The 25,340-nt window shown below is 36.9% G+C and overlaps 1 protein-coding gene across 2 annotated transcripts in view; it reads left to right on the forward strand.

Annotated features, from left to right (window-relative positions):
- Positions 1-25,340, forward strand: part of wwtr1 (WW domain containing transcription regulator 1) — a 67,866-nt gene that overhangs the window by 13,427 nt on the left and 29,099 nt on the right. For both annotated transcript variants that reach the window (XM_016488445.1, XM_016488511.1), the window contains exon 2: positions 19,859-19,998. In XM_016488445.1, coding sequence (XP_016343931.1) covers positions 19,859-19,998 — 140 coding nt within the window. The remainder of the gene's footprint in view (positions 1-19,858; positions 19,999-25,340) is intronic.

Genomic DNA, 25,340 nt, shown 5'->3' on the forward strand with positions numbered 1-25,340 from the left:
ATATATATATATATATATATATATATACACATACATACACACACATACACATATACACATTGGCCAGATCTGTGCCTTGCCACAATTCTGTCTCTGAGCTCTTCAGGCAGTTCCTTTGACCTCATGATTCTCATTTGCTCTGACATGCACTGTGAGCTGTAAGGTCTTATATAGACAGGTGTGTGGCTTTCCTAATCAAGTCCAATCAGTATAATCAAACACAGCTGGACTCAAATGAAGGTGTAGAACCATCTCAAGGATGATCAGAAGAAATGGACAGCACCTGAGTTAAATATATGAGTGTCACAGCAAAGGGTCTGAATACTTAGGACCATGTGATATTTCAGTTTTTCTTTTTTAATAAATCTGCAAAAATGTCAACAATTCTGTGTTTTTCTGTCAATATGGGGTGCTGTGTGTACATTAATGAGGAAAAAAAATTAACTTAAATGATTTTAGCAAATGGCTGCAATATAACAAAGAGTGAAAAATTTAAGGGGGTCTGAATACTTTCCGTACCCACTGTACATTGTAGAGACCAGCGGAATTTCAAACAAACAAACAAAAAGGGGCACAATGGGGCGCAATAATAGTTTTATCTTGATTATTGTATTTTCATAATCGTTGGAGGCCAAAATCAAAACCGTTTTTCGATTAATTGCACAGCCCTAACCCAAGCCCTAACTTACAACATGATTCCATCACTTTAAACATCTGGAAACATAGAACCCCTTCAAGATGGCTGATTCTCTCCATGGACGGTCTTATCAAGCAGATAAGAGTGTATTTCTGCACTCCGGCATTTGATTTCATTAATGCACACCTGGCAGTAGAGCAAAGAAAGTGGCTAACTTAACTAGGCTCTTCTGCACCCATCCGTCGACCAGTCGTCCAGATGCGGTTTAGTTTGCACATGATGCCAGATAGAGGATGAAAGTGTTTTGACAGAGACTGCTTTGTGTACCGCGCCGCTCCTCTGAGCTCCATGCCAAAGTGTTTTACGACGTTTAAATAAAGAAGCAGGTTTGTAGCTCTTGCACACAGTGTTGCTGACCGTCAACAGACATCCCCTTCTGGGAAGACATCTGTAACCCTTTAGCAGGGAGAATGGGAGGTTTCCATGCACACGGCCCTCATATCTCTGGCAGTTTACTGATAGTGAGCTAAAGTAGTGGTTCCCAACCCTGGTCCTGGAGGCACCCCAACACTGCACATTTGGCATGCCTCATTTCTTTCACACACCAGTTTCAGGTCTTGGAGTCTCTACTAATGAGCTGATGACCTGAATCAGGTGTGTTTGATTAAGGAGACATGCAAAACAGTGTTGGGGTGTCTCCAGGACCAGGGTTGGGAACCACTGACCTAAAGTACTGCCCAAAAAACTGTTTGCCGAGAACAGCACCTTATCATTGTGGCAAAGAGTTTGCATGAGAAAACTGCAGTTTTAGTTTAGTTTGCTCGTTACTTTCTTCAAATAGAGTGGAATAATTCAAGTTTTGATTTGAATTGTTATTTGTAGCCGTGCTTATTTTGGTGGTTTGTGTAGCTCTTCACTGTAATTCTTGTGGTGTGGATATGATGTCTGAGTTCTCCGTGCGCTCGGTTTCTCTCTGTGAGGTATTTTCCATGTGCTTTCCCTGCTCTCTGCACCCCTCTCCAATAAGCAGTTGAAAGCGATGGCTCTGTCTACAGGATATGGAGCTGCTCATTTCCTTTGGTTCATGAGAATAATGGCAGGAGGGACGCTCTGGGCAAAGTAAAAACAATAAACACGCATTTCACTCTTCAAAGAGCGGTTCAAAAGAAAAACAATGAAAATAAGAATTACGTACCTCCAGAGAAGTTAGTTTACAGTTTTGACACCTGCTGTCTGACAGTGTCTTTCCATAGAAAATCCCCTCAGATGTAGGTCTGTGCTTTTCCCGGTCCAGTATCTACTCAAAACTTATATTTAAAAAAACGAAATTAAATGATATTATATATTATTATTGTTACGCGTTGGTTGCAATAAGAAATCGCACAACGACGGAATATACTCTGGAACAGGCTTTAATGATAAATACTCGTGGACCAGAGAAACACAACCAAACTCCAAACACAACCAAACTTATTTTACTAAGTGTAAAAGAAGACGGACCGAAACTAATGGAGAGCTCAGGGTTTATATGCATGGATGAAACAATGGGACTAATGAGATAATTAGTTAACACCAGGTGAACAGAATGACTAATGCAGACAGACAGACAAAGCATACATGTTACAATTATCATATTATATATATTTTTTCTTGAAATATTTCACACAAAAACAACAATGCTGTCATTATTTAATCACCCTCATGATATTCCAAACCCATATTTTTCTGGGGGGAACATGAAAGCAGATGTTTAACAGAATGTTCATGCTGCTCTTTTCTAGACCCTTTTGAAAAATTTATTTTAAAAAAGAGCACTTATTACAAACATTAAATACTTAAAAATAATATTGAAACCGTAAGTGCATGTTAATTGCAATTAAATGAATGTATCATTGTTCACTTTTGCAAGAAGTTGCAATTTAGTCAATTTAAAATATATTCAATTTTAATGTAATATTATACATACACTACAGTTAAAATTACAAAGCATTTTACATGTGCTTTAGTATGTTAGTCACATCATCAAAATAAGTCTAAGTGCACAACAAAAGATTATTAAAACCTAATGACTTTACATGTACTTTAAAATAAAACTTTTATTTTGACAATATTACTATGTAAAACAAATAAATAAATAAAAATCAATCAATCAGAAAAGTAGCCCATATGTGTCAAACATGGCATATCAGGTTTGATGTTAATGATGCCAACCAAACACAAAAAAAAGCAACACACTAGCTTGAATATGCAGAAATGTGGATGTGATTTTACAGCTGCGGCCTCAATTATCTAACAAAGCTTTGTGACTTTAGGGTTGTTGCTAAGGTTGGTGATCAAAAGAGTCCATGATATTCTGTTCTCTGGATATCAATAAGTTTAAAGAAGTTTTCACCTGTTTTATTGCCCACCAGGCAAACTTATGCTCACTGTCATTACAACCAAGGTTGCTTGTGTTTTGGTGTTCAGCAGCTTTTATAGCCACAGAATCACTGTTATATTTGTCAGAAAGCATCTGCATGAGCTGATTGCGTTGGAAAATGGGCTCTGTGTGTTGGAGTCACGCCCACTGTGTTGTGGAGGCGTATCCACGAGTGGGCGGAGCTTATACAGGCACTGCCCCCTTCTATACTTGTTGACAGACTGTGTGACAGACTCCTCCCTCTCACTGGGTCTTTGTCTCTCAGTTATGTGGATGCATTGTTTTCGGCTCTCCTCTAGCAGGGGCGTCTCATTCAGCAGCGAGGGGGAATGCGTGTGGTCGCATTTGTTTTGGACTGGATCAGGGGCGGCATCAGCATGGGCCCGCCCCTGATTCACAGTAGCGTCGCCCCGTCCCGTGTGATGCATTGCTGGATTCAGAGGGGGCTTCGCTTAAGCGTGATGCTTATTGTCTGTCTCTGCTGAAGGGTCTGGCATGCGTCTGATCTTTGAAACGCAGTAGACACCCATGCATTCCACTCACCACGTCACCGGCACGGAGGTGGGTGACAAGAGGAGGAGAGAAAAGGGTCTATATATTTATCCTTATGACAATGAAATACTTAGCTTTTTTTCTGTGCACATTTGTGACAAGGTGCCTTGAGAAACCCTTAGTTGTATTGAATGTGCATTTGTAGTGTACTTTAAATCTTAAAAGTATATAAAATAAAAAAACTGAACTTGCAAATAAAATAATATTAATAAAATAAAAGGCCACTTAAGTGACTTAAAGAGAGACACTTTCATGACTGTTATGAAAGGGCCCTTACAGTTGCCAAAAATATAACTTTGGGGATTTTTGTTATTAAAAAAACAAATAAATAAGCCCAGCCCAGGTGACAAAAAGTAACACAAAAGTAATGTAATGCATTACTTACCATGAAAAGTAACTAAGTGCAATTAGTTACTTTTTTTGTGGAGTAACGCAATAATGTAATGCATTACTTTTAAAAGCAACTTTCCCCAACACTGGATTAAAAGTTTTACTTTAAAGTACATTTTAAATCATTATGTTTTAATAATATTTCGTCATGCTTTAAAGAAGCACACTTATTTTGTTATGTAAAAATGCTTGATTATAATTTTAACTAGTGTTACTCAATATTACATTTAAAGTAAATATATTGTGATTATACTAAATTGTAATTTCATCATTACAAATGTGTAATTACACGTGTTTAAATGCATGGCATACAAGTCGCAATTGGAATGACATTAAATTAGATTTTAGTTCAGCATAAATGTTTGTCAGTACTTAAACCATGTTTCAAAGACAATATGGAAATATATATAATATAAAGATGTACTAAATTGCTACTTATGTCGAAAAAAGCACTCTTTAAGTTCAGTTATTTTAATATAATTGTAAATTATTATAAATTCTCATATATTTGCAAATAACATGCAATTAAGTGTCTAAAAACACTACATTCAGTTCACAATTAAGTATAGACCTTTAAAGTATATTATTTCCATAACAACTACTCTTTTTAAAAGTATATGCTAAAGTGTACTTCATTTTGCTAGTAATATTTTCGTATTGGTCATTTAATATTTCACATGTGTGCTGCCACAAGATGTGTCCAGAAAAAAAAAACACAACTCTTGTCATTGAAGCCACAACAGATGTTTTCATTAGTAGCTGCTTTGAATGTCTTTGATTTGAATCACTCACATCAGTAAGGGTTGGACTATCATTCTTACATTACACATGATTGTATTGTGAAAAAGTGCTTACTAATCTTTTCCATGTAAAGTTATTTCCAATTTTTCAACTTGACGTAATGGCATAAGCCCTAATTGAACGTGTATTGGTTTAGTTTTAGCTCTGTGCTGCTGTGCCACACTTCACACGAGCACCAGCAGCGATTAGCAGATCGTGTAGTTGTTCTGTAGATGTAATCTGCCTCTTACTCATTGTGAGCGTGGTTAGGCAGGTGTTGAGAGTAGAACAGGTAACGCTGCATAGCTGTGCAGTGGAGGTTTCTGAGAGCCGTGGGTCAGCCGATGCCTGAACAGATTACCTCTACAGGCACAGAGACACCTGAGCCAAACCCAACCAAGATCCTCCCCATTATCCCAGGCCTCAGTAACCCAATGCAGCGGCGCTTAGTGTCGGTCTGTCACTAATGTCAATGTCTGTCTGCAGTGGTTTAGTCTCTTATTGCAGTTTTGGCTCATGTCTCTGACAGCCTCATCACTCATTACTGCTCATATGTGACCCTGGAGCACAAAACCAGTCATAAGGGTCAATTTCTCGAAATTGAGATGTATACATAATCTGAAAGCTGAATAAATAATCTTTCCATTGATGTATGGTTTGTTAGGATAGGACAATATTTGGTTGAGATACAACTATTTGAAAATCTGGAATCTGAGGGTGCAAAAAAATCAAAATATTGAGAAAATCATCTTTAAAGTTGTTCAAATTAAGTTCTTAGCAATGCATATTACTAATCAAAAATTAAGTTTTGATATATTTACAGTAGGAAATTTACAAAATATCTTCATGGAACATGATCTTTACTTAATATCCTAATGATTTTTGGCATAAAAGAAAAATGGATAATGTTGACCCATACAATGTATTGTTGGCTATTGCTACAAATATACGCCAGCGACTTAACACTGCTTTTGTGCTCCAGGGTCACATTTGATTGTAATTAACTCCTTAACAGATCAGCATTTTCTGCAGGATTTAGATTTTGGCCCCTATTTAATTTTTTTTTTTTTTCAATTATTTAATTATAATTTTTTTTATGCATTTCATACAAACAGATAGATCGATTTTACAGAAAAATTTGCATTTTTATCATTGCCTCCAAAAGTTAGCAACCCAAGCCAGTTCAGAATGATTTGTGAATCTGTTTGACAAATTCATAAAAAAATTTGCAGATTGGAAAGCTTGTGCAATTTTGGTTTTGCATGCAGTCAGCTATGCTATAACACTGTATTGACTATTTATTTTAAATATATTTCCCACACAATCTCTCAACACATTTGGAGGTTTTTATACAGTTTTATGTAAATACTACCATTCAAGTTTATGATCTAAGATTTTGTAAGATTTAGAGTTTTCTATTAAGAAATTAATACTTTTATTCATCAAGGAGGATGCATTGAGATTAAAAGACATTTATAATGTTGCAAAACACTTCTATTTCACACTGCACACTATACATGCTGAACATTGATAATAATCAGAAATGTTTCTTGAGCAGCAAATCAGCATATTAGAATGATTTCTGAAGATCATGTGACACTGAAGACTGGAGTAATGATGCTGAAAATACAGCTGCGCATCACTGGAATAAATTACAGTTTAACACATATTCACATAGCTATTTTAAATCGCAATAATATTTTACATTACAGTTTTTACAGTTTTTTTAATAAATAAATGCAGCATTGGTGAGCAAAAGAGACTTCTTTAAAAAAAAAACAAAAAAAAAACATTAAAATATCTTACTGACCAATAACATATTTTGTAAGATTTTAGTTTTTTTTTTCTTTTAATTTTGATTAGGGAATTAAAATGAGTTGCTAAAAGTGTTTCACATTAAATAAGATTATGTTTTAAAATTGCCTACATTTTTTTATCAAAATGATTTGTTAATAATCATGCATATGAACTGTTTTTTTAAAGAAGAACAGAAAATAACAGAAATGGAAAAAGATGATTGTGGAGCCGAGTGCATTAATTGAGCGAGAGAGCAGCGAATGGAAAGGAAAGTGGTGGGGTGTGTGTGTGAGAGTCAGAGTTCATTCCCATGTCTCCTGTAGGATTATTCACAAAGAGCACTTTGTCCCGCAGACATGAGGCTAATATGTGTCCAGTCTTTACTCTTTATATTTGTACTCGGAGACAAGAGAAAGACGCTTGTGTGCTGTAACGAGCTGACGGGGGTTTGTGTCAAGCGCTCTTCTGTGTTTTTCTGGTTCTCGTTGAGTGTGGCACAGTCGGCTGACGGCGTCTCGCGGCAGCTTTACTGTCGGCTGGCATATGGACACACTTCTCAGATGGTGTTGAGTCCTGCTCAGGGTTTCCAGAGAATCAAAGCATTTGGTGTCTTTGAGGGGGGAATGAAATGCGTATTTTTATGCAGCAAAACGCTGTTTGAAAGAGCTGTCAAAGAGCCCAGCGTGGCTGCTGACTTCACATTCAGTGCTCGAGCTGTCTTGGGCCTGCGGTCCCGGCCTCGTCCAGCTCTGGGCCATTACCACACGCCAGACATTGTGCTCTTTATCTTGGAGGGAGAAGCATGCATGGGGCAGCGGCGCTGGGACAGACTGCTTTCCAGCTGAACTCAAAGTCCTGGCAGCCTCATGGAAAGGGCTGTTATTGTGCTTTCGGCCCGCTGCTGCTGCTGCTGCTGCTGCTGATGTGTTGAGCATGCTAACTGAGCAACGCCTCACACTTTAACCCACTCCATTTAACCTTTCCAGCTGCTGGGAATATTTTGATAGGTGGCGCTTCGCACACATTCGCCAGCATTCCTACATGCTCAGTGCTATTTTATCTTCATTGATATACTGCTATATTTTTGTTAATATTTTGAATTATATTTCATTTTTATATTTTCTGTTTTCACTTTAGTTCGAGTTTTAGCAATTTTGTGTTTGTCATATTTAGGCTATTATTAGTTGTGTTTGTATAGTTTCTCTTAATTTGTATTTATTATTTTCTATTTATTTTGTTTTAGCTATTTTAGTACTTCTAATTGAACTAGAATAAAGTAAGAAATGTTGTCGTAGCAGCTACTTTATATTTAAATTTAACTATTTATTTTATTTCAAGTAATGACTTTTTATATGGAATTAGCTTTAGTTTTAGTTAATGATAATAACCCTGAATCTGCTGTATGGATCCAGTACGAACAAAACAAACTGACATGCTAATGCTATTCGTTTATTTGGTTCATTCTACAATTGCAACCGAATTGGCAAAAATAAAATCATCATTCTTGTTTCTCACTTTATAAGCTCAATTCCAAATCCTAGTTTCTAGATCCATAGTTTCGGTTACATTCAGAACTGCGTGCAGCCTTCATGGACAAGGCAATCCCATAATGCATTGCAAACTAAAATGGTGAAGATGGCTTAATTGGGGTTAGAATGATTTGGCCACTCTTAATAAATGTAGGACTTTAGTCAGTTTAGTCAAATTAATTTACTCTTTTGTTAGTGGCGTTACACCTTCAACCAGTTACACCACTTACTAATTTCACGATAAAGGTTATTATCAAGAGAAAACAACAAAAATGTTAACATTGATTTTCATATGACTTAATTATCAATATATTTCAATAATTGTCTGCCTGTCTTTGGGGTTTTCCATACAAGTATTTTTATTTTGTAGTACCACTGAAATGAAAATGAATGTTTTTTTTTTTTATTAAAAATATGTTATATTTTATTAATTATTTCTAAATATTTGTAATAATTTCGTATTAAGAATTAATTGTATTATTTTTTAAATTAATCAATTATTATTTATTTATTTTATAAATACGTTCTTTAACCTAATAACTGGCACAAATTACAGTTCAAAAAGTGTTTTAAAACATATGGTGTGTTTTTTTTTTTTTACTGAAATTGTGTATATTTCCATTCATCTGAAATTGAATCACATCTTCTGCCACTGGCACTGTACTATATCTAGTCTGTCTATCTATCTATCTATCTATCTATCTATCTATCTATATATATATATATATATATCGCTGTACTGTATCTAGAGCACAGTTATACAGTGACAAAACTGAACAAGTAATATTTCACCATATCATCATTAGTGATGTGTAACTACATGCTTTGGTACACGAGTCCAGTGATGAGACTGAGATGAGCGCTCAAACACATCAGAGAGTGACTGAAGTGAATGAAGTTAACTATTAACAGAGTGAGCGCTGCAGGTCTGGGGGTTGATATGTTAATGTGTGATGAGGGAATGGGTGACGGGTGACGGGTTGTTGTCACGGTGACGCTGGGCCAGAATTGAACACAGCATTCCAGCAACCCACACACACTCGAGGGAACTCATCAATGCAATGATCTGTAAAGGGGTTTGGGAAAGCTGCTGGAGTTTCTACAAACATTCACTGTGCTTAAAGGTGAATCTCTGAAAGAACATTTTTCTGGGTCAAGACTCAAGCTTATTTGAGGAACATTAAGATCAGAGTGCCAATGTGAATGACAATTTAGTGAGAGTGAGACTATATATTAGTCGGGGTCAGTATTTTAATTTCCTTTTTTTAAAGAAAATTCAAATTTTCACATTTCAGAATTTCTTTAAAAGAAATTAATATATATATTTATTCAGCAAGGACACATTGCAGTGATTAGAAGTGACAGTAAAGACATTTATAATGTTAATTTTTATTTCAAATAAATGCTGTTCTTTTAAACTTTCTGTTCATCAAAGAATCCTGAAAATCAATCAACCAATCAATCATGGTTCCCACAATAACATGAAACAGCACAATTGTTTTGAACATTGATAATAATCAGAATTCAGGATAATAATCATGTTTCTTGAGCAGCAAATCAGCATATTAGAATGATTTCTGAAGATCATGTGACACTGAAGAAGTAATTAGGGATGGGCATTTTTCAAAAATATTGTATTCGAATATCGGGGCTCATAAAAAAGGATTATTCAAATATGTATTAATTTAAATTATGTTTAATGAGAGATTTTTTATTTTTTTTTAATTATCAAGTTTTTGTCACCATTTCTGAACAAGCTTATGATTAGGCATTATACACAACAATGTTCTACAACGACGTTACGTTATATCGCAAGGTTTTATTTTAGTGGGAAAAAAAAATCCCTAGGAGTAATGATGCTGAAAATTCAGCTTTGATCATAGCAATCAATTACATTTTACTATATTTTAGAAAACAGTTGTTTTGAATTGTGAATGTGAATGAAGACAGACCCTCACATTCTCACAGACGCTCAGAGCCGAGCTGCACGAGCACTTTGATGGCTGATGATATTCATGAGAGGTTCAGTAGCTCTCCGCTTTAAGAGATCAGATCAGTACATTCTTTTCCGCAGCACAATTTGCTTCTTGTTAGTCTGCAGTCGGGCAGAGACGTTCTGGAGTTATTTAACATACTGGGCCGCCGACCAGAACTGCCACATTATAAAGTCCTAAGGGGATCATCCTAAATCATGCAGTGTCTCAACACCAGCACCAACAGAAGAGTTTGGATCTGGAGATCTAGACAAGCATTTCTGTCAAACAGACTAAATACTGAATGTACCAGTTATTTAACTCCTTTAAACAGGCATTTAACTCTACTAGTGTAGCAGAACAATGATACAGACCTCTTAATTGTGCTAAGGGTCAAGCACCTCCCAAACTTCCCATAAGGCTTTGCTTTGTCTCTGACGGGAAAGGCAGTAGTCATGAGTCACTGGCTTACTGTCATGATCTCTGTATTCAGACCCGCAGAGAGTCGTAGTTCCTCCAGCCCACAGTATGACAGTATGACCGCCTGCATGTCCACTCGATACAAGAGATCTGAGGCTTTCCTGAGTTTATTATCTATTTGTTCTGTAAATAGTAGGACTTGGCTGTATAGTAAATATTTTGGAGATGTAAAAAGGTTGTATGTATACTATTATAATAAAGTGTTACATACACACTACAGTTCATAAGTTGTTTGTTTTTTTTTTTAAATGTTTTTGAAGTCTCTTATACTCACAAAAAAACTGCATTCAGACAGTAAAAACAGTAATATTATGAAATGATATTTTTACAATAAAAAAATGAGTTTTATATTTTAATATATAGTAAACTGTAATGTATTTCTGTGATGCGCAGCTGTATTTTCAGCACCATTACTCCAGTCTTCAGTGTCACATGATCTTCAGAAATCATTCTAATATGCTGATTTGCTGCTCGAGAAACATTTATGATTATTATCAATGTTGAAAACAGTTGTGCTGCCCAATATTTTTGTGGAAACTATGAAACCTTTTTTTTTTTCACGACACTGATGAATAAAAATGTCAAAATTTTAAAACAAACAAAAAAAACTTTTGTTACTTTTTGTTGCTTTATAAATGTTTTTACTCTATTTGTTATCAATTTAATGCATCCTTGTTGAATAAAAAAACTTTTGAATGATGTATATATACTGTTGTTTTATGAACGTACTCGATCATTTGGCTGTGTTTCTGGAGTAGTAGGCTAGTAAACACCCGTGAGACTGAACAGAGCCAGTAAATCCCTGCCAGGTCTAAAGTTAGCCCACCCAATAACAGCTGCAGGGCCGTTCACTCCCACACTCATGGGCCAGTTGTCCGAACCAGTAACACGACAAGCCACCCAAAGTCCTTCACAACAGCTGGGGAAGATCTGATGCGGGACTGCTTCAGTTTTCCACTTGCTGACTAAGTATTTTTGGAGTCTGTTTCCACTCCAACACAGCAGCTATTTATTGTGGACTGTCCCTTGCCTTTCGATCCAGTGGCTCATGTTGTTATGTTCAAATCCTATTTTTGAGAATCAAATAAATACTAAATCTAGTGATGCTACGAACAAAGCTATTTCACTTAATGGAATTGCAAAAACAGGTTTCTTGAGCGTCCCGCCATCCGCTGTCAGATGAAAATCTTGATTCTGCTTGGTCAATCGTCAGGCCAATTGGGAATCTTTTGTCTAAGTAAAATCTTTAAGATGATATACAGGTAAAATGTCCATGTAGCATGTAATAAGTGTGTAATAAAGGTGTAATAGCTAACTACTGCTCAGATTGCAAATCATCTCATAGTTATGCATTTTAAAAGATATTGCCCCTCTTAAATAGCTTTTCTGTCATTTACAGTATATAATAATCATTAAGCTTCTCTTAGTAGCTTGTAGTGTAGCAACTACTTTTACAAGCTTTATAGCTAAAATTGAAGCTGTTTCATAATTGATGAACTTTGCAACACTGACACTGTTATTGAACTGAATTAAAACAACATACGAACGTCACTGAATTAAATTATGACACTGTCTTCTGCAGAAGTGCTTTACAACTGAAATTGAATGTTTCATATTTATTTTGAATGTTAATTTATTAATTGATGAATTTTACAACATTAACACTGTTTCCTGTTTATTAATGTGAAGCTTCTTTGAAACAATCTGTATTCAAACTATCTATAAATCGCTATGCAAATAAATGTGCCAAGTAGCTTTACTGTAGTTGAACTACTTGTAGCTAGTAGCAGGTTGTCGTCACACAGTCCTCACTGCTGAGGCCTGCAAACACAAGCCACGACTTGCCCCGTTTCCACAGAAGAGGTCAGAGCTCAGCGGCAGTGATCTGGATGACTATAATTAGTAGCGCATTCCATTTCCTGCGCGCCCCTCTCCTACATTTTCACATTCAATTGAATACTTCTGATTCCACAATATCCAGCTGGTGTCCTTCAACAGTCCCCGCCGTCTAAATCTGACCTCTGGCGATCCGTCTTTCGGACAGGCCCGCCGTCACAGATTTCTTTTCTCTTCTGAGGAGGAGTCGCCTTTGTGCTGAATGTGCAGGAATTCCCCGGTAACCTGAGCTCAGAGTAATTGGGAAAGTGGATCCTTTTCTTTTGTTCCTGTTTTCAATTAGCACAGCTGGGTGGAGTGAGTCTGAGAGCCATGCTGGGCTGCTGTCACCCTGCGGACGGGCCGGGTTTGAGTGAGAGGATGTCACTGACTCAGCCCAAACATGACCACAGTTACAGTCCACCTTATTTTTTCATGAGTATTTGAATGAAATGACCTTTGCGATACTTTTCAGAATTTTGTGGGAAAGAAAATCTCCACCCACTAAGCTTTTTGAATCCGGGTTGCATAAAAAGTTAAACAATGCATCAAAAAATTATTATTTTTATTTATTTATGAATTTCATTATAACTGTAAAGAAAGGTCATATTAAACTCAAAATCAAAAGAAAAAAAATCATAAATAAAAAATAAATAAATAAACCCACTCAGTGTCTTACTGCAATCTGGAATAAAATAAAATAAATAAATAAAATAAATCATTAATGTAATGTGGGAAAACATTAATGGAGGCTGAAGTAAACTGTCTGCACTTTTGAAAACTTAATGGCTAAATAAAATACATTAAAATCATCATGATATTCATGATATATTTTTTATCAGCAGTAAAATAAATGAATTACTATATTATATTAACATATATTAATTACTGATCACATTATATATATATATTAATGCAATGTTAAATATTGCATTATTAAATCAATAATATATAGGGTGGGCTCAGTAAGATTGTTTTAAAATTAATTAATACATTTATTCAGCAAGGATGCATTTTAAATTCACCAAAATTGACAGTATAAAGACATTTATAATGTTACTGTTATATTTCAAGTAAATGCTATTCTTTTCTGTATTTTTTATCCTGAAATAAAAATGCATCATGGTTTCCACAAAAATATTAAGCAGCACAACCATTTTCAACATTGATAATACAAATACCTAAGTAAGTGTGTGTTGCTTGTGTTCCATCGAGTGTGAGTGTGAGTGTGTGTGTGTGTGTGTGTGTGTGTGTGTGTGTGTGTGTGTGTGTGTGTGTGTGTGTGTGTGTGTGTGTGTGTGTGTGTGTGTGTGTGTGTGTGTGTGTGTGTGTGTGTGTGTGTGTGTGTGTGTGTGTGTGTGTGTGTGTGTGTGTGTGTGTGTGTGTGTGTGTGTGTGTGTGTGTGTGTGTGTGTGTGTGTGTGTGTGTGTGTGTGTGTGTGTGTGTGTGTGTGTGTGTGTGTGTGTGTGTGTGTGTGTGTGTGTGTGTGTGTGTGTGTGTGTGTGTGTGTGTGTGTGTGTGTGTGTGTGTGTGTGTGTGTGTGTGTGTGTGTGTGTGTGTGTGTGCGTGTGTGCCAGCTCTGTCTGGAGTGTGTTGAAATCTCTATGGCTACAGACAGACTCACATTCCTGGAGTTTTCTTGCTGGACGCTGAAAACGCTTGTGGGTGAAAGGTGCCTTCAGATGCGTCTGCTGTACCACTGCCTTATAATTAGAACATCAGACAAGATGGATCTGGGTAGCATTTGATACTTTTTCAAAGAGGAAATTGAGGCGGGACATATCAAACAGCCCATCCCTGTTTTTAATTTTATTTTGTATTATTATTTAATTAATAGGCTTTAGTTACATTGCAGCCATGATTTGCTACATTTAAGCCAGTTGAAGGTGGTATTGGGTGAGGGACATTCTCGTTTTAGCATCTGATTGGACAAAATCTGTTGTTTAAGATGAGTCATCAATAATTTTGCTTCATTTTCGTGGAGAAGAAAGACTGTAAAGACTATAATATAGATACATTCAAGCAAACACACATTGTGTTGAAGCCACAATGAAAGAAATTGAATGTAAGATTAAAGTTATTTACAGAATGTGCTCTGCAGGCAAGACACAGGCTCCATGTGGCTACCAGGTGCCCGCCGGCTCTGAGCTGGAGCCCACTGGTCTAGACCCTCCATCTAAACCCCGTCATAGACATGTGCTCGCTGTACCTCTTAAACCTTGGCTAATATTTTAAAACCTCCTGCATTTCCTGGTGTAAATAAGCCGAGAAGTCTGTCGGATCTGCCCTCTTAAGATGTAGTCATGATTTTAAATGGCGAATGAGAGATTCACTCACTTCTACATTGTGAGTGTGTTTGTTGACTAGGGCTGAAACGATTAGTCAACATTATCGACAACGTCAACAATAAAAATTAGTTGACAAATATTTTTGTTGTCGAGTAGTCGTTTGATTTCATATGACCTAATGTAAGAGCCTGCAATAATGCAGTTTGACCAGTGTGGCGCTGTAGCGTAAGACTAATTCAGCCCTCCTGATGCAGTTCAAGAGAAGAACACACAGCGCTTTAGTTCAGAGCAAACGCAGCTGCACCTGAAGCTGCTGAGCGGCGTTTGGATGAATATGAAAATATATGCTGCGCACTTTCCTCTCAATAACAAAATAAACACAACAAAAACTGACAGCGGTGAGAAAGCAGCAGTTAAGAAAGCATCTGATTACAGCAATGTGGATGCTCTGCAGTTCGGTACTCCAGTAAAGTCCAGTCACGTCACGTTTATTTATATGGTACTTTATGCAATAGAGAGCCTTAAATCAAGCGGCTTTACAGTATTAAACATGAAAAACCAGAGTCAGTGTCGCTTTCAGTTAGAATTACAACTTGATTTTCTGTTATAAAGCAGCTCTCTGGTGTGGAGCTTGCTAATGATAAAATATTTTTATTAGTGGGGAAAAATGTTATTTCATTAAAGTGATAGTTTGGTTTGCAGAGATCAAAGCTTGATCTAGCTCAGAACTGTTTTGATTATCATAACCCTATAAGGTATTTTAAGAGAGATTATGTTGTGAATAAAATAGTTTATCCAAAAAGCGTGGATAAAGCGTCTTATCACTTACCTTTATTTTGTTTCTTATCCATGTGATTTACAAAAGGAGATGTTTGGCAGAATGATGTGTCATTCAGTTACTTTTTCATATAGCTAATTAAATGGTGAATGAGAGTTTCTCTGTCATCTCATTTTGTGTGACAAATATATTTATTTGTATAAATTGATTGTATAATAATTGTAATTACATTAATATGATTTTCAAAAGCTGAAATGATTACCTTTATTTATTAGAATATGTATAACTCAGTATTTTAACTAATTGCAAAAGCTGAATAATCAATCAAAGTCTACTGATTAATTAGTGAAATAATCGATGATTAGTCAAGTAATCGTTGTAATAATCATTAGATTCATTGATTATCAAAATAATCGTTTGTTGCAGCCCTATTGTTGACATGAATTTGCCCCATGACAAGTGCTGGAGTGTGTGTGTTATTTTCCACAGCTAGCACGCTACCAGGAAGAGCAGGAAGCTCAGCTCAGAGGTGTTGTGTCCATCTGGCTACTGTGAATGTGTGCCAGTGTTGTTTCAGCCTGTGTGTCACCACTAATGCACCACCAAGCCATTGTTTCTTCGAGGTGTGTGTGTGTGTTTCCTCTGCAAGCAGCATGTGGCTTTTACCCAAACATTGCTGTGTGAGACCCGAGCGTCAGCCCCCTGCGCCTCCTAATCTCTGCTTTATTTTTCCAAACCAGTGCAGAAACTCATTTCTGAAAAACTATAATCCCCATATTTAAGCCCTAGACTGGGTACAGAAAAGTAAGAATTGGGGGCTCGTCCGGGTTGTTAATATTGATAAGGTAATGAGTTTTTATTTGAATATATTAGTGTAATTGATTTGATTATATTAATTATCTATTTAAATATTGTAGTTTCACAATAAAGAAATAAAGAACCATTAGAGGATAAGATTTTTGAGTTCATCTTTAGAAATTTAAGAGTCTGAGTTACTATGTAGGCCTGGGGTTCTCGACTTTAGCCCTTGAATTCCACTTTTCTGCAGAGCTTAGCTTCAATCTTGATCAAACTTACTTGACTGTAACTCTCTAGTAATCCTGAAGAATTTAATTACCTTGATCAGGTATGTTTGTTTAGGGTTGAATCTAAACTCCGCAGGAAAGTGGACCCTGATGAAGACGTAAATTCAGTATTCTCAAACATGTTTCTTTCCAAACAACTTGTTTAGAAATTCTCATGATTACGAACTTACAACCATGAGCTCATTAACATGACAACCCACTTTTACACATCACAAGTAAACTGAGATTTTCATGGTAAAAAGCTTTTATCAGTTGTCGTTTATTAAGGACTTACTGAAAGGGTCAGAGGAAGGCTAGAAAAATGGTCAAAATAAAAGTACAACTGTTTTGTTGAATAGAACCCTGTCTAACATTATAAGGGGGAAAACAAATAATGTTGTAAAAGTGATAAATATGACCCTTTAAGCAGACAAAAATGCTATGCCTATGCCACTAGTCCTGAAAATTCTACAAAACATGTAAAGCGAGAGAAAGCAAAATTATGCCATTGGCTAATTGTAGGTAAATTGTTGTTTGCTTTAACAGCCGATCCACTGCACGGACTAGGAAGATAGGCCTCAAAATTAAGGGGCCCAACCCACAGGTGCAGGACAGCTGTCCCACCCAGAACCCCAAGACCCCCAAGGGCCCGTTCCTTCTCTCTCCTGTCAGACCTTCAGAAATCTAAACCACTCAGACTGCTAGCATCCTAACTCTGTTAATTAACCCCACTGTTGATGTATTTCACACAGCTGGAGTCTCTTAAAAACACTCCAATGGTCAGGTTTACAGCGTAACCAAAAAAATAAAAAACAAAACTGTATTTATATGTTATTTTGAAGTGCTATACTTTAAGATCTTATGAAGAAATACAGAATTCTTGGAAATATAACCAGTAAAAAATTAGAAACAGTTTATTAAAGAGACCAAATAGTTTCTCAAAACAAGCAGCGGGAGGTCTGCTCTCAGGGCAGCACGTGGAGACATGGCTTCCTGTTCTGTCACTGTGCAGGCCTGAGATCAGCAGGAAGTAGATAATCTTCCCAGCGGAGTGTGATTAGTTTGAGTGAGTCACTCTCTGATTGAGGCTTTTGTGTATTTTGTGACTCATTTGGTCACTAACAGCCATATGATTTTCTGTTCGGACCAGTTTGTTTACAAACAAGCAGGCCAAGTTTAGCAGCATATATTTTAGTTTAAAACTTAAATCCCCCTGTTAAGAATATAATCAACCATGTTGATATGTTTATGGGCCTGGATCTTCTTTAAACCCAGATTTTGATAGTGATTGCTTGGTTAGAATTAAGGTATAATTTTGATTGTTGACTACACAATTTGTGTACTATTTTAAGCAATTAAGCTCATCAAAAATGATTCAAGTCAGTCATGCAAATTCGCCGCTTTAACCAATAGAAAACTGCTTGGTTTGAAAGTGACTCATGTAAGTGGTGCTTCATGCATCACTACACAATTGACAATGGACCATTGAACTTTTTTGGCAACTAAATTTTGCCAAATTTCCACTAATATGACTGCACTGTATGAATGATAAAATAAATGAAGCAGTTTAAAAAAAAAGAAGAAAATAAAAGCTTTCTTTGTAGACTGCATATGACTTTATGGTTTGCAGCATTTTTTTTTTACAAATTCAGCGCAGAAAAAATGCTACTCCAATTTCCCCTATTTAAAGGTTGTGTTCTTTTAATTGAGCTAAGGTGTCACACTGTGATGTTTCAATCTTCTGTTGGCCTTGCATATTCATATCATATGAATTTGCAGGTCTTAGTTCACCCAACTTTCATACAAAGTCGAATGTGAAACTTTGCATGAGATTGTGTATAAGTCAATGGAACATTAGTGTGACCACTCCTTTAGCTTTGCAGGTGATCAACTGTAAATAAGTAAGTCTACTGGCAACCAAATTTTGGAGATTAACCAGTGTAGCATTTATTCATCATTACCGTATCCTGCAGTCCTGCAGATCTACTTTCCTGCAGTTACAACTCTAGTAAAACATACCTGAACCTGCTCATCAAGGTTGAAAATGTTAGACAAGGCTGAGACTAATCTCAACCGGAAGTCATATCTCCAGGAGCAGGTTTGAGCACCACTGAACTAGACTGTAAAGCCCACCTGATAATGAAAGCAACGCTAAACTGGTTTACTGACGGAGGGGCACTGAGAATGTAATTTAGCAACCACCATTCTGACGCTTGTGGCCTTGCATGCAAAAATGCAGAGAAGCCAGAATTTCACGTAGCTGCAGTTTTGAAGGGTTCACTCAGGGTGGAGGAGTGGCGAGGAAGAGCGTGAACTGGTGAGGACACCACTGCCTGAAAACACCAGTACATCTGTTACATGATTCATGTACCGCAGCAATTGTTCATTCCGGACTTTTAGAGCTCTGTGGTTAGAACTGCAGGTCAAACGGGTTGCGTTGAGTCCAGCAATGGCTTGAGTTGAATGATTTAAGGCAGAATCTTGCATCGCAAATTTTTTATTTTTTTCGTTGCAAAACTTTTGAGATTGCATTTGCTCACAAAACCTTTGAGTTCACCGAAGGAACTCTGCGTTTACTTGGAAAAGAACTCAAAATGTTTGTAGGCAAATGTATGGAAAAGTGAATGAGGATATAAAAGGCAATTTCAGATACAGTCACAATCTAATAGCAATTATTAGTTATAAGTTTTGGTGGGTTCCTGTGAATTTGTATGATCTTATTTGTATGTTTTCGTACGATCTTTTTACACCCCACTGAGGGTTAGGTTTAGCGGTTGTCCTTCATGCTTAGTTTTTTTTTTTTTTTCTAAATATTGTAAATTTTCATCAGACAAATTCATACAGAAATGGCAACTCATAAAATAACTAAAATCTAGTCTCTTTTCGTAAAAAGTATTTCGTAATATTTTATGCTAGGTAGCACATTGAACACATTTTTTTGAGGAAAAACCATTGCTAAAGAAAAACAAAAGCATTGATATAATTGTTTCTCCTAGCTCATTTTTTTCTATCACCATGTAATTTCCACAGTGCTTCCCCAAATTAGACATGGCCAAGAAATCTAAATGTGTCCTCTGAGAGATAGTTGGGTTTTAAATGGGTTTTGGAGTAGAGTGAAGGGATGGAATCAGGCTGAAATGTCCAATGTTCAAAATCGCCAGTGCGTTCCTAGAATACAAGAAAAACAAGTTCTGATTTGCTGGACCTAAAGAAATACAGGTTTTCTTCAAAACAGTGTGGATACTCTTCTCCAGAGGTGTGTTTAATGTGAACATTTTGTTTTCGTTCTTGTGCAGTCACGTTGAGAAGATCACCACATGGCATGACCCCAGGAAGACCATGACGCCCTCGGTGACCCAGATGGGTCTGCACAATCAAGCCTCCAACAACGGCAACATACAGCAGCGCTCCATGGCCCTCTCTCAACCCAACCTCGGTGAGTGTGAAAGCCGTCCCTCCCAGCAGTCCACATTCCCCATTACTCATGAAACACGTGCTCTCCTGAGCTGTTTTTACTCAGCTGGGGAGTTGCTTGCCCAGTGTAACTCCAATGCTCAATGGCCCATGACATTCACACATACATCTAATATCACACCTCTGATGTGGAATTGGGATGAACCTCATGGAGTTTAATAGATGTACAGTAGTTGTGTTCTAGCATACTGAAATACGGTTCTTTTCTTTTGCGTTTAGAGGTTTGTGCTAAGGGTTAGAGATTTAAACAAACTCCTAAAGTATTAAACCTGAGCATTACTCATCCCACTCCATTTGTGCTACACACATGAATAACACCACAAATCATCACGAAACCTCATAGCAATGTGCTAAAAACCACCCTTTACTCTTATATAGTGCACTATTTGAAGGCAACAGCCATTTGTAGTGGTGTCCGAAACCATAGTGGGCATAACTGAGTGCACCACAGTAATGAGTGTTCAACTGATACTAATGCACTGTGAGGGTCACTTCAAATAAATTGCCCCATCTCAACAGAAGATTGCATCCACAGGCCTTCCGGTGCAATCAAATTCAATGTTCAAATTCACAAATTCTGAATTCAAGTGGACAGTGAGCGTATAGGGGACGATTTTGAAAAGTCATGCTAAGTCATTTTGTGCCAGTTTCATGGCAATTATTCATTTGTTTACATTTGGCTGAATTGGTATGAATTTGTACAGTCTCATTTGTATGTTTTTGTATGATCTGTTTACGCTTCACTGAGGGTTAGGTTTAGGGGTGGACCTTCATGCTTATTTAAAAAAATAAAAATTCTATTAAATTGTACATTTTTATAGGAATCAAATGATACAAATTCATACAAAATCACAAAGTTGTAAAATAGTTTTCTCATGCATACTCAATGGCCAGCCGCCAGAGAATACCCATGCACTGTTAGGGTCGCTTCAAATAAACTCCTGCATCTCAGCAGATGGCGGCGTCCACAGCACTTTCCGCGCACCCAGTTTATGAATTCACAAATTCTGCTAAGTCATTTCATGCTAGTCTCATGGCAGTTATTAACTTTTTTACATTTGGCCAAATTATTATGAATTCGTACAATCTCATTTGTACGTTTTCGTACATTTTTTATGCCCCACTTTAGGTTAGGTTTAGGCATGAACCATCATGCTTAGTTTTTTTTTTTCTAAAACTTGACGTTTTTTGTATGAATCAAATAGGGATGCACCGATACCACTTTTTCCAGTACTCGCCCGATACGATACTTTTATTTTTGGCACTTGCCGATACCGAGTACCGATACCAATATTTTTATTGCATTTGTACATTTTTTAAATATTGGGTACAGAAACCAAAAGAGTATGTATAATGTTAGTTGGTTAACTTAATTTATCAAATAGATACAGTCAAACCTAAATTTATTCAGACACCTTCAACATTTCTCACATTATCACAGTTTATTCGCTATAGTTGGCATTTTAACGAGTACAGGAGCTCAGTATCGGTGCATCCCTAGAATCAAATCATACAAATTCATACAAAATCGCAAACTCGTAAAATAGACACGTTTTTACGTTTACTCAATGGCTAGCGACTAGAGAATACCCATGCACTTCAAATAAACTCCCTCACCTCAACAGATGGCATCTACAGCACTTTCCGCGCACCCAGTTTCTGAATTCACAAATTCCAAATTCAAGTGGAGTATTATAGGGAATAGTATACTGGTTGAATGTATAGGGGTTGATTTAGAAAAGCCATTATTAAATGGCAATTATTAAATTTGCAACGTTTTACCGAATTAGTATAAATTTGTACATTTGCATGTTTTTGTACAATCTGTTTACGCCCCACTGTGTGTTAGGTTTTAGGGTTGGACCTTCATGCTTAGTGTTTTTCTAAAAATGTTACATGTTTGTACGAATCAAATCATACGAAATCGTGTAAAATAGTTACGTTTTCTCATAAGATCAGGTTACATTCAGAGCGTACAGTATTTGAACCTAGTAAGGTATCATTCACATTTACTAGTCTGTTTTGTGTTCTTTTAGGCTAGGTACATTAAAAAACTAAGTAACATGAAACAGAGTGTTTCATTTAGTAATTTCTTTGCGTATGTGTATATGACATGAAGGCAGTCTGTCTGTTGATCAGAGGCCCTGAGTAAGGTTTAGCTGCTTTTTCTGAGGGGGTCAAATGCTGATTTAATGAAGAAGAAAGTCTCCCAGCCGGCAGATCTGAAATCTTTTAAAGCTGCATTAGATTTGTTGACTGTTGTACATGAGGCGTTCTGTAGCATGTTTGCGTGTTGTTTGCTCTGCCCCGTGACACGGGCCACAGTTCTAACTCTGTCAGTACCATAAATGATTTCCAAATGTATTTGCTTAGTTTGGCTTTTTTCTTCCCAAATTCTGATTTGTGATGAAATGGAAAAAAAGGTGTGCCTCTGCTTTGTTGGCAGCCGGGAAACAGATTCCTGCGAGGGGGTGGGGGATGGAGGCATAAGAACAAGACGAAAGAGTTTGGAGGGAGAAAGATTCCTTCCAGCACTACATACAGCAGACGCCAGCTATCTCAGCATATAGAGTTACATACTATGAAGTTCAAGATGTTGTCTCCATTCACAGGAAGTAAAGATAACAAACTAAAGATATTTAACAAAAACTTTGATCTCCCATATTCCTAACTTTTACCCCCCAAAATAACATTTCCAATTGTCATAAAAAAAATAGCAAAATGCAAAAAAACGAAAAAAATTGTTTTTCTTCCACTTTTCAATGTGAAGGTATCACACATCATGACTATAAGGAGGAAGCGGTGGTGATAATGTCCCACTGCGCTTGTGTGAGTGTGAATGAAGCTGCTTAGCCTGAAATAATCGTGTGTTTAAGCCGACCTGCTAAACTCGTTCAAACAGCTGCTATTTCACCCTGATCTTCTGTAAACTCAACCACTCATTTCTCTGGTGCACGATCTTCCAGTGACTCAACCGCTCAGGTTTTTTTGACATGGCTGTGTCATCCATTTTGGCTTACCGGGAGCCAATACAAGTTCAGAAGACACATAATAGAAAGCCGTGACTTAGACTCTGCACCCACAATTCCTTGTGCTTCATCTGTCCCTGGATGGAGGATTTTTTTTTCAGCCTCTAGGAACTTGAGAGGCAGCAGATTTCCTGTATTCTTAGTTTAGACCAGCTTGAGCCTTCACCTGTTGTGTGTTCGCAGTAACTCATGGTGGGCCCCCCTCAAAACTTACGGATTATGGCCAATTGACACTCTAATGCAGGAGTGCATTATTAGAACAATACAGTTTTGTTGAATGCTTTCCATAGCTTTTTTTCGCTTACAACAACAATTGCCATATTACATCACAATCTGGTGTTTTAAAGGCAGCTGCAACTGCTTTTTTTTTTTTTTAGCTCTTATGAATTTGAGCCCAGTATGAATGTGTCATCTGGTCAATGATGAGATGCTCTTTTTTTATTGTATTAAAATGTACGAGATGCAATTCGTTCATACAAGGACTTTAATATACATCTTGTATGATGAGGATGTTTTCAATTTCTGAATAAAAATTCTACTTAATTGAATGGAGGCTGTTGTCCTCCAACAAATTAATGTGGTCTAAAATGCAGAAACATTCAAAAACAAAGAAACAAAGAAACAATAAAAACATTCAATTATGTCATAGAGAGGTCTCTTATCATATCAGATCATTTAACTTTTTTAATGACAAGGCAAGGTTAGTTAAAATTGTAAAATGTGTCTTGTGGTGCAACAATTTTCTTGTAAATTGTATAAATATTTTCACAACCATTTTAAACCACCATGAATACAAACTTGATTTTGTTCATTTGGATTTGATTGAATTTTGAAAAGTCAGCTATATTATATTTTGTAATACTGAATACTGCTTTGTGACCTTGGTTGCATCAACTGAAAAGGAACATCATTTTAGTAATTAAATTTTTATGACAGATGAATCTCACTTAAACCACTAAACTGTCAGAACAAATATGAATAAATGGTACCTTTAGGGGTACAGCAGCTTGTTACCGGGGCAGTAACCTTAAACAGACATCTTTGTGCCTTGTTTACCCTTAAAAGGTGCATTTTAGAAATATATACCCTTAAGATACTACTATGTACCTTTTAGGAGTAAATACAGTATAAAGTTGTCCCTTTAAGGGTACTGCCACAGTGACAAGCTATTGTACCTCTAAAGGTGTCATTTTTGCTAATTTAAGCAGACCAAAGAGTAGCACAGTAAATGAAGCCCACTTCTCTGGTCATCAATCTGGAGTGTGGGTCAGTCTGCTGGCTGATCTCTAGCTGTTGTACTGTTGCCGAACAGGACATTTGCCTGAGGGTTGGGAGCAGGCCGTCACCCCTCAGGGAGAAACATACTTCATTGGCCACAAAACCCAAAGCACCTCATGGCTGGACCCGTGGGTGGGCGAGTACTCCCTTCTAGAGTCCAATCAGCCCAGTATGGTACAATTTAATGATGTAAATGTCCACCTCCCACTCCAATCCCACAGTCCCTTTCCTGATAATTTGACCCGTTTCCCACACTACCACTAATCTGAACATGCAATATGATGAAATGGCAAGAGGGTGTTGTTCTAGTGCTGTGACTAGCATGTGTCTACACTGAAGGTGTAATGATCCAGAGATGATTTGCAATACATGCTAATACGTGTTGTTTGTGATCAGTGATCATTTCTCTTATAAAAACGTAACAATATTAACGTGACCATTTTCAAGGACAATGAAAATTCTGTTCATTTACTCAACCTCATGTGGTTCCTGTGTGACTTTTCATTCTTCTGTAAAACACAGTTGGAGATATTTCAAAGAACTGTTTTCATCCATACAGTGGAAGTCAATGGGGTCCAAAGTAGTGGTTGACCGATATATCGGCCGATATTTGGCATTTTTCAAATATCGGCTTCGGCCGATAAGTTTTTCTGTTTGGCCGATGCGTTCGAGGCAGGACTTTTATTATGACCGCGCTGAGAACGGCAGCGCCTGAACACACAGTGCTCACATTCTCCCTGTTGTTCGCTGTCGTCGTTAACAGTTCTGTCCACGGATAGAAATATGTCTAATAATCAGATAGAACAGTTAAACAAAGGAATTAAAATGTATACAAAAAGTATTATAATGATTGCTTTTATATTATTAGTAATAGAAAGGCAAACATTATAATACTTTCTCGTTTGCCGTCAGCATTCAGCAAATACGCATTTACATCATTTAAACAAATCTTTGAATGGCTAATAAACATTTAATTTCACAAACCTTGCAAACTTAG

Source organism: Sinocyclocheilus anshuiensis, unplaced genomic scaffold (assembly GCF_001515605.1).
Source record: "Sinocyclocheilus anshuiensis isolate Anshui unplaced genomic scaffold, SAMN03320099.WGS_v1.1 scaffold345, whole genome shotgun sequence".
NCBI classification, from domain to species: Eukaryota; Metazoa; Chordata; class Actinopteri; order Cypriniformes; family Cyprinidae; genus Sinocyclocheilus; species Sinocyclocheilus anshuiensis.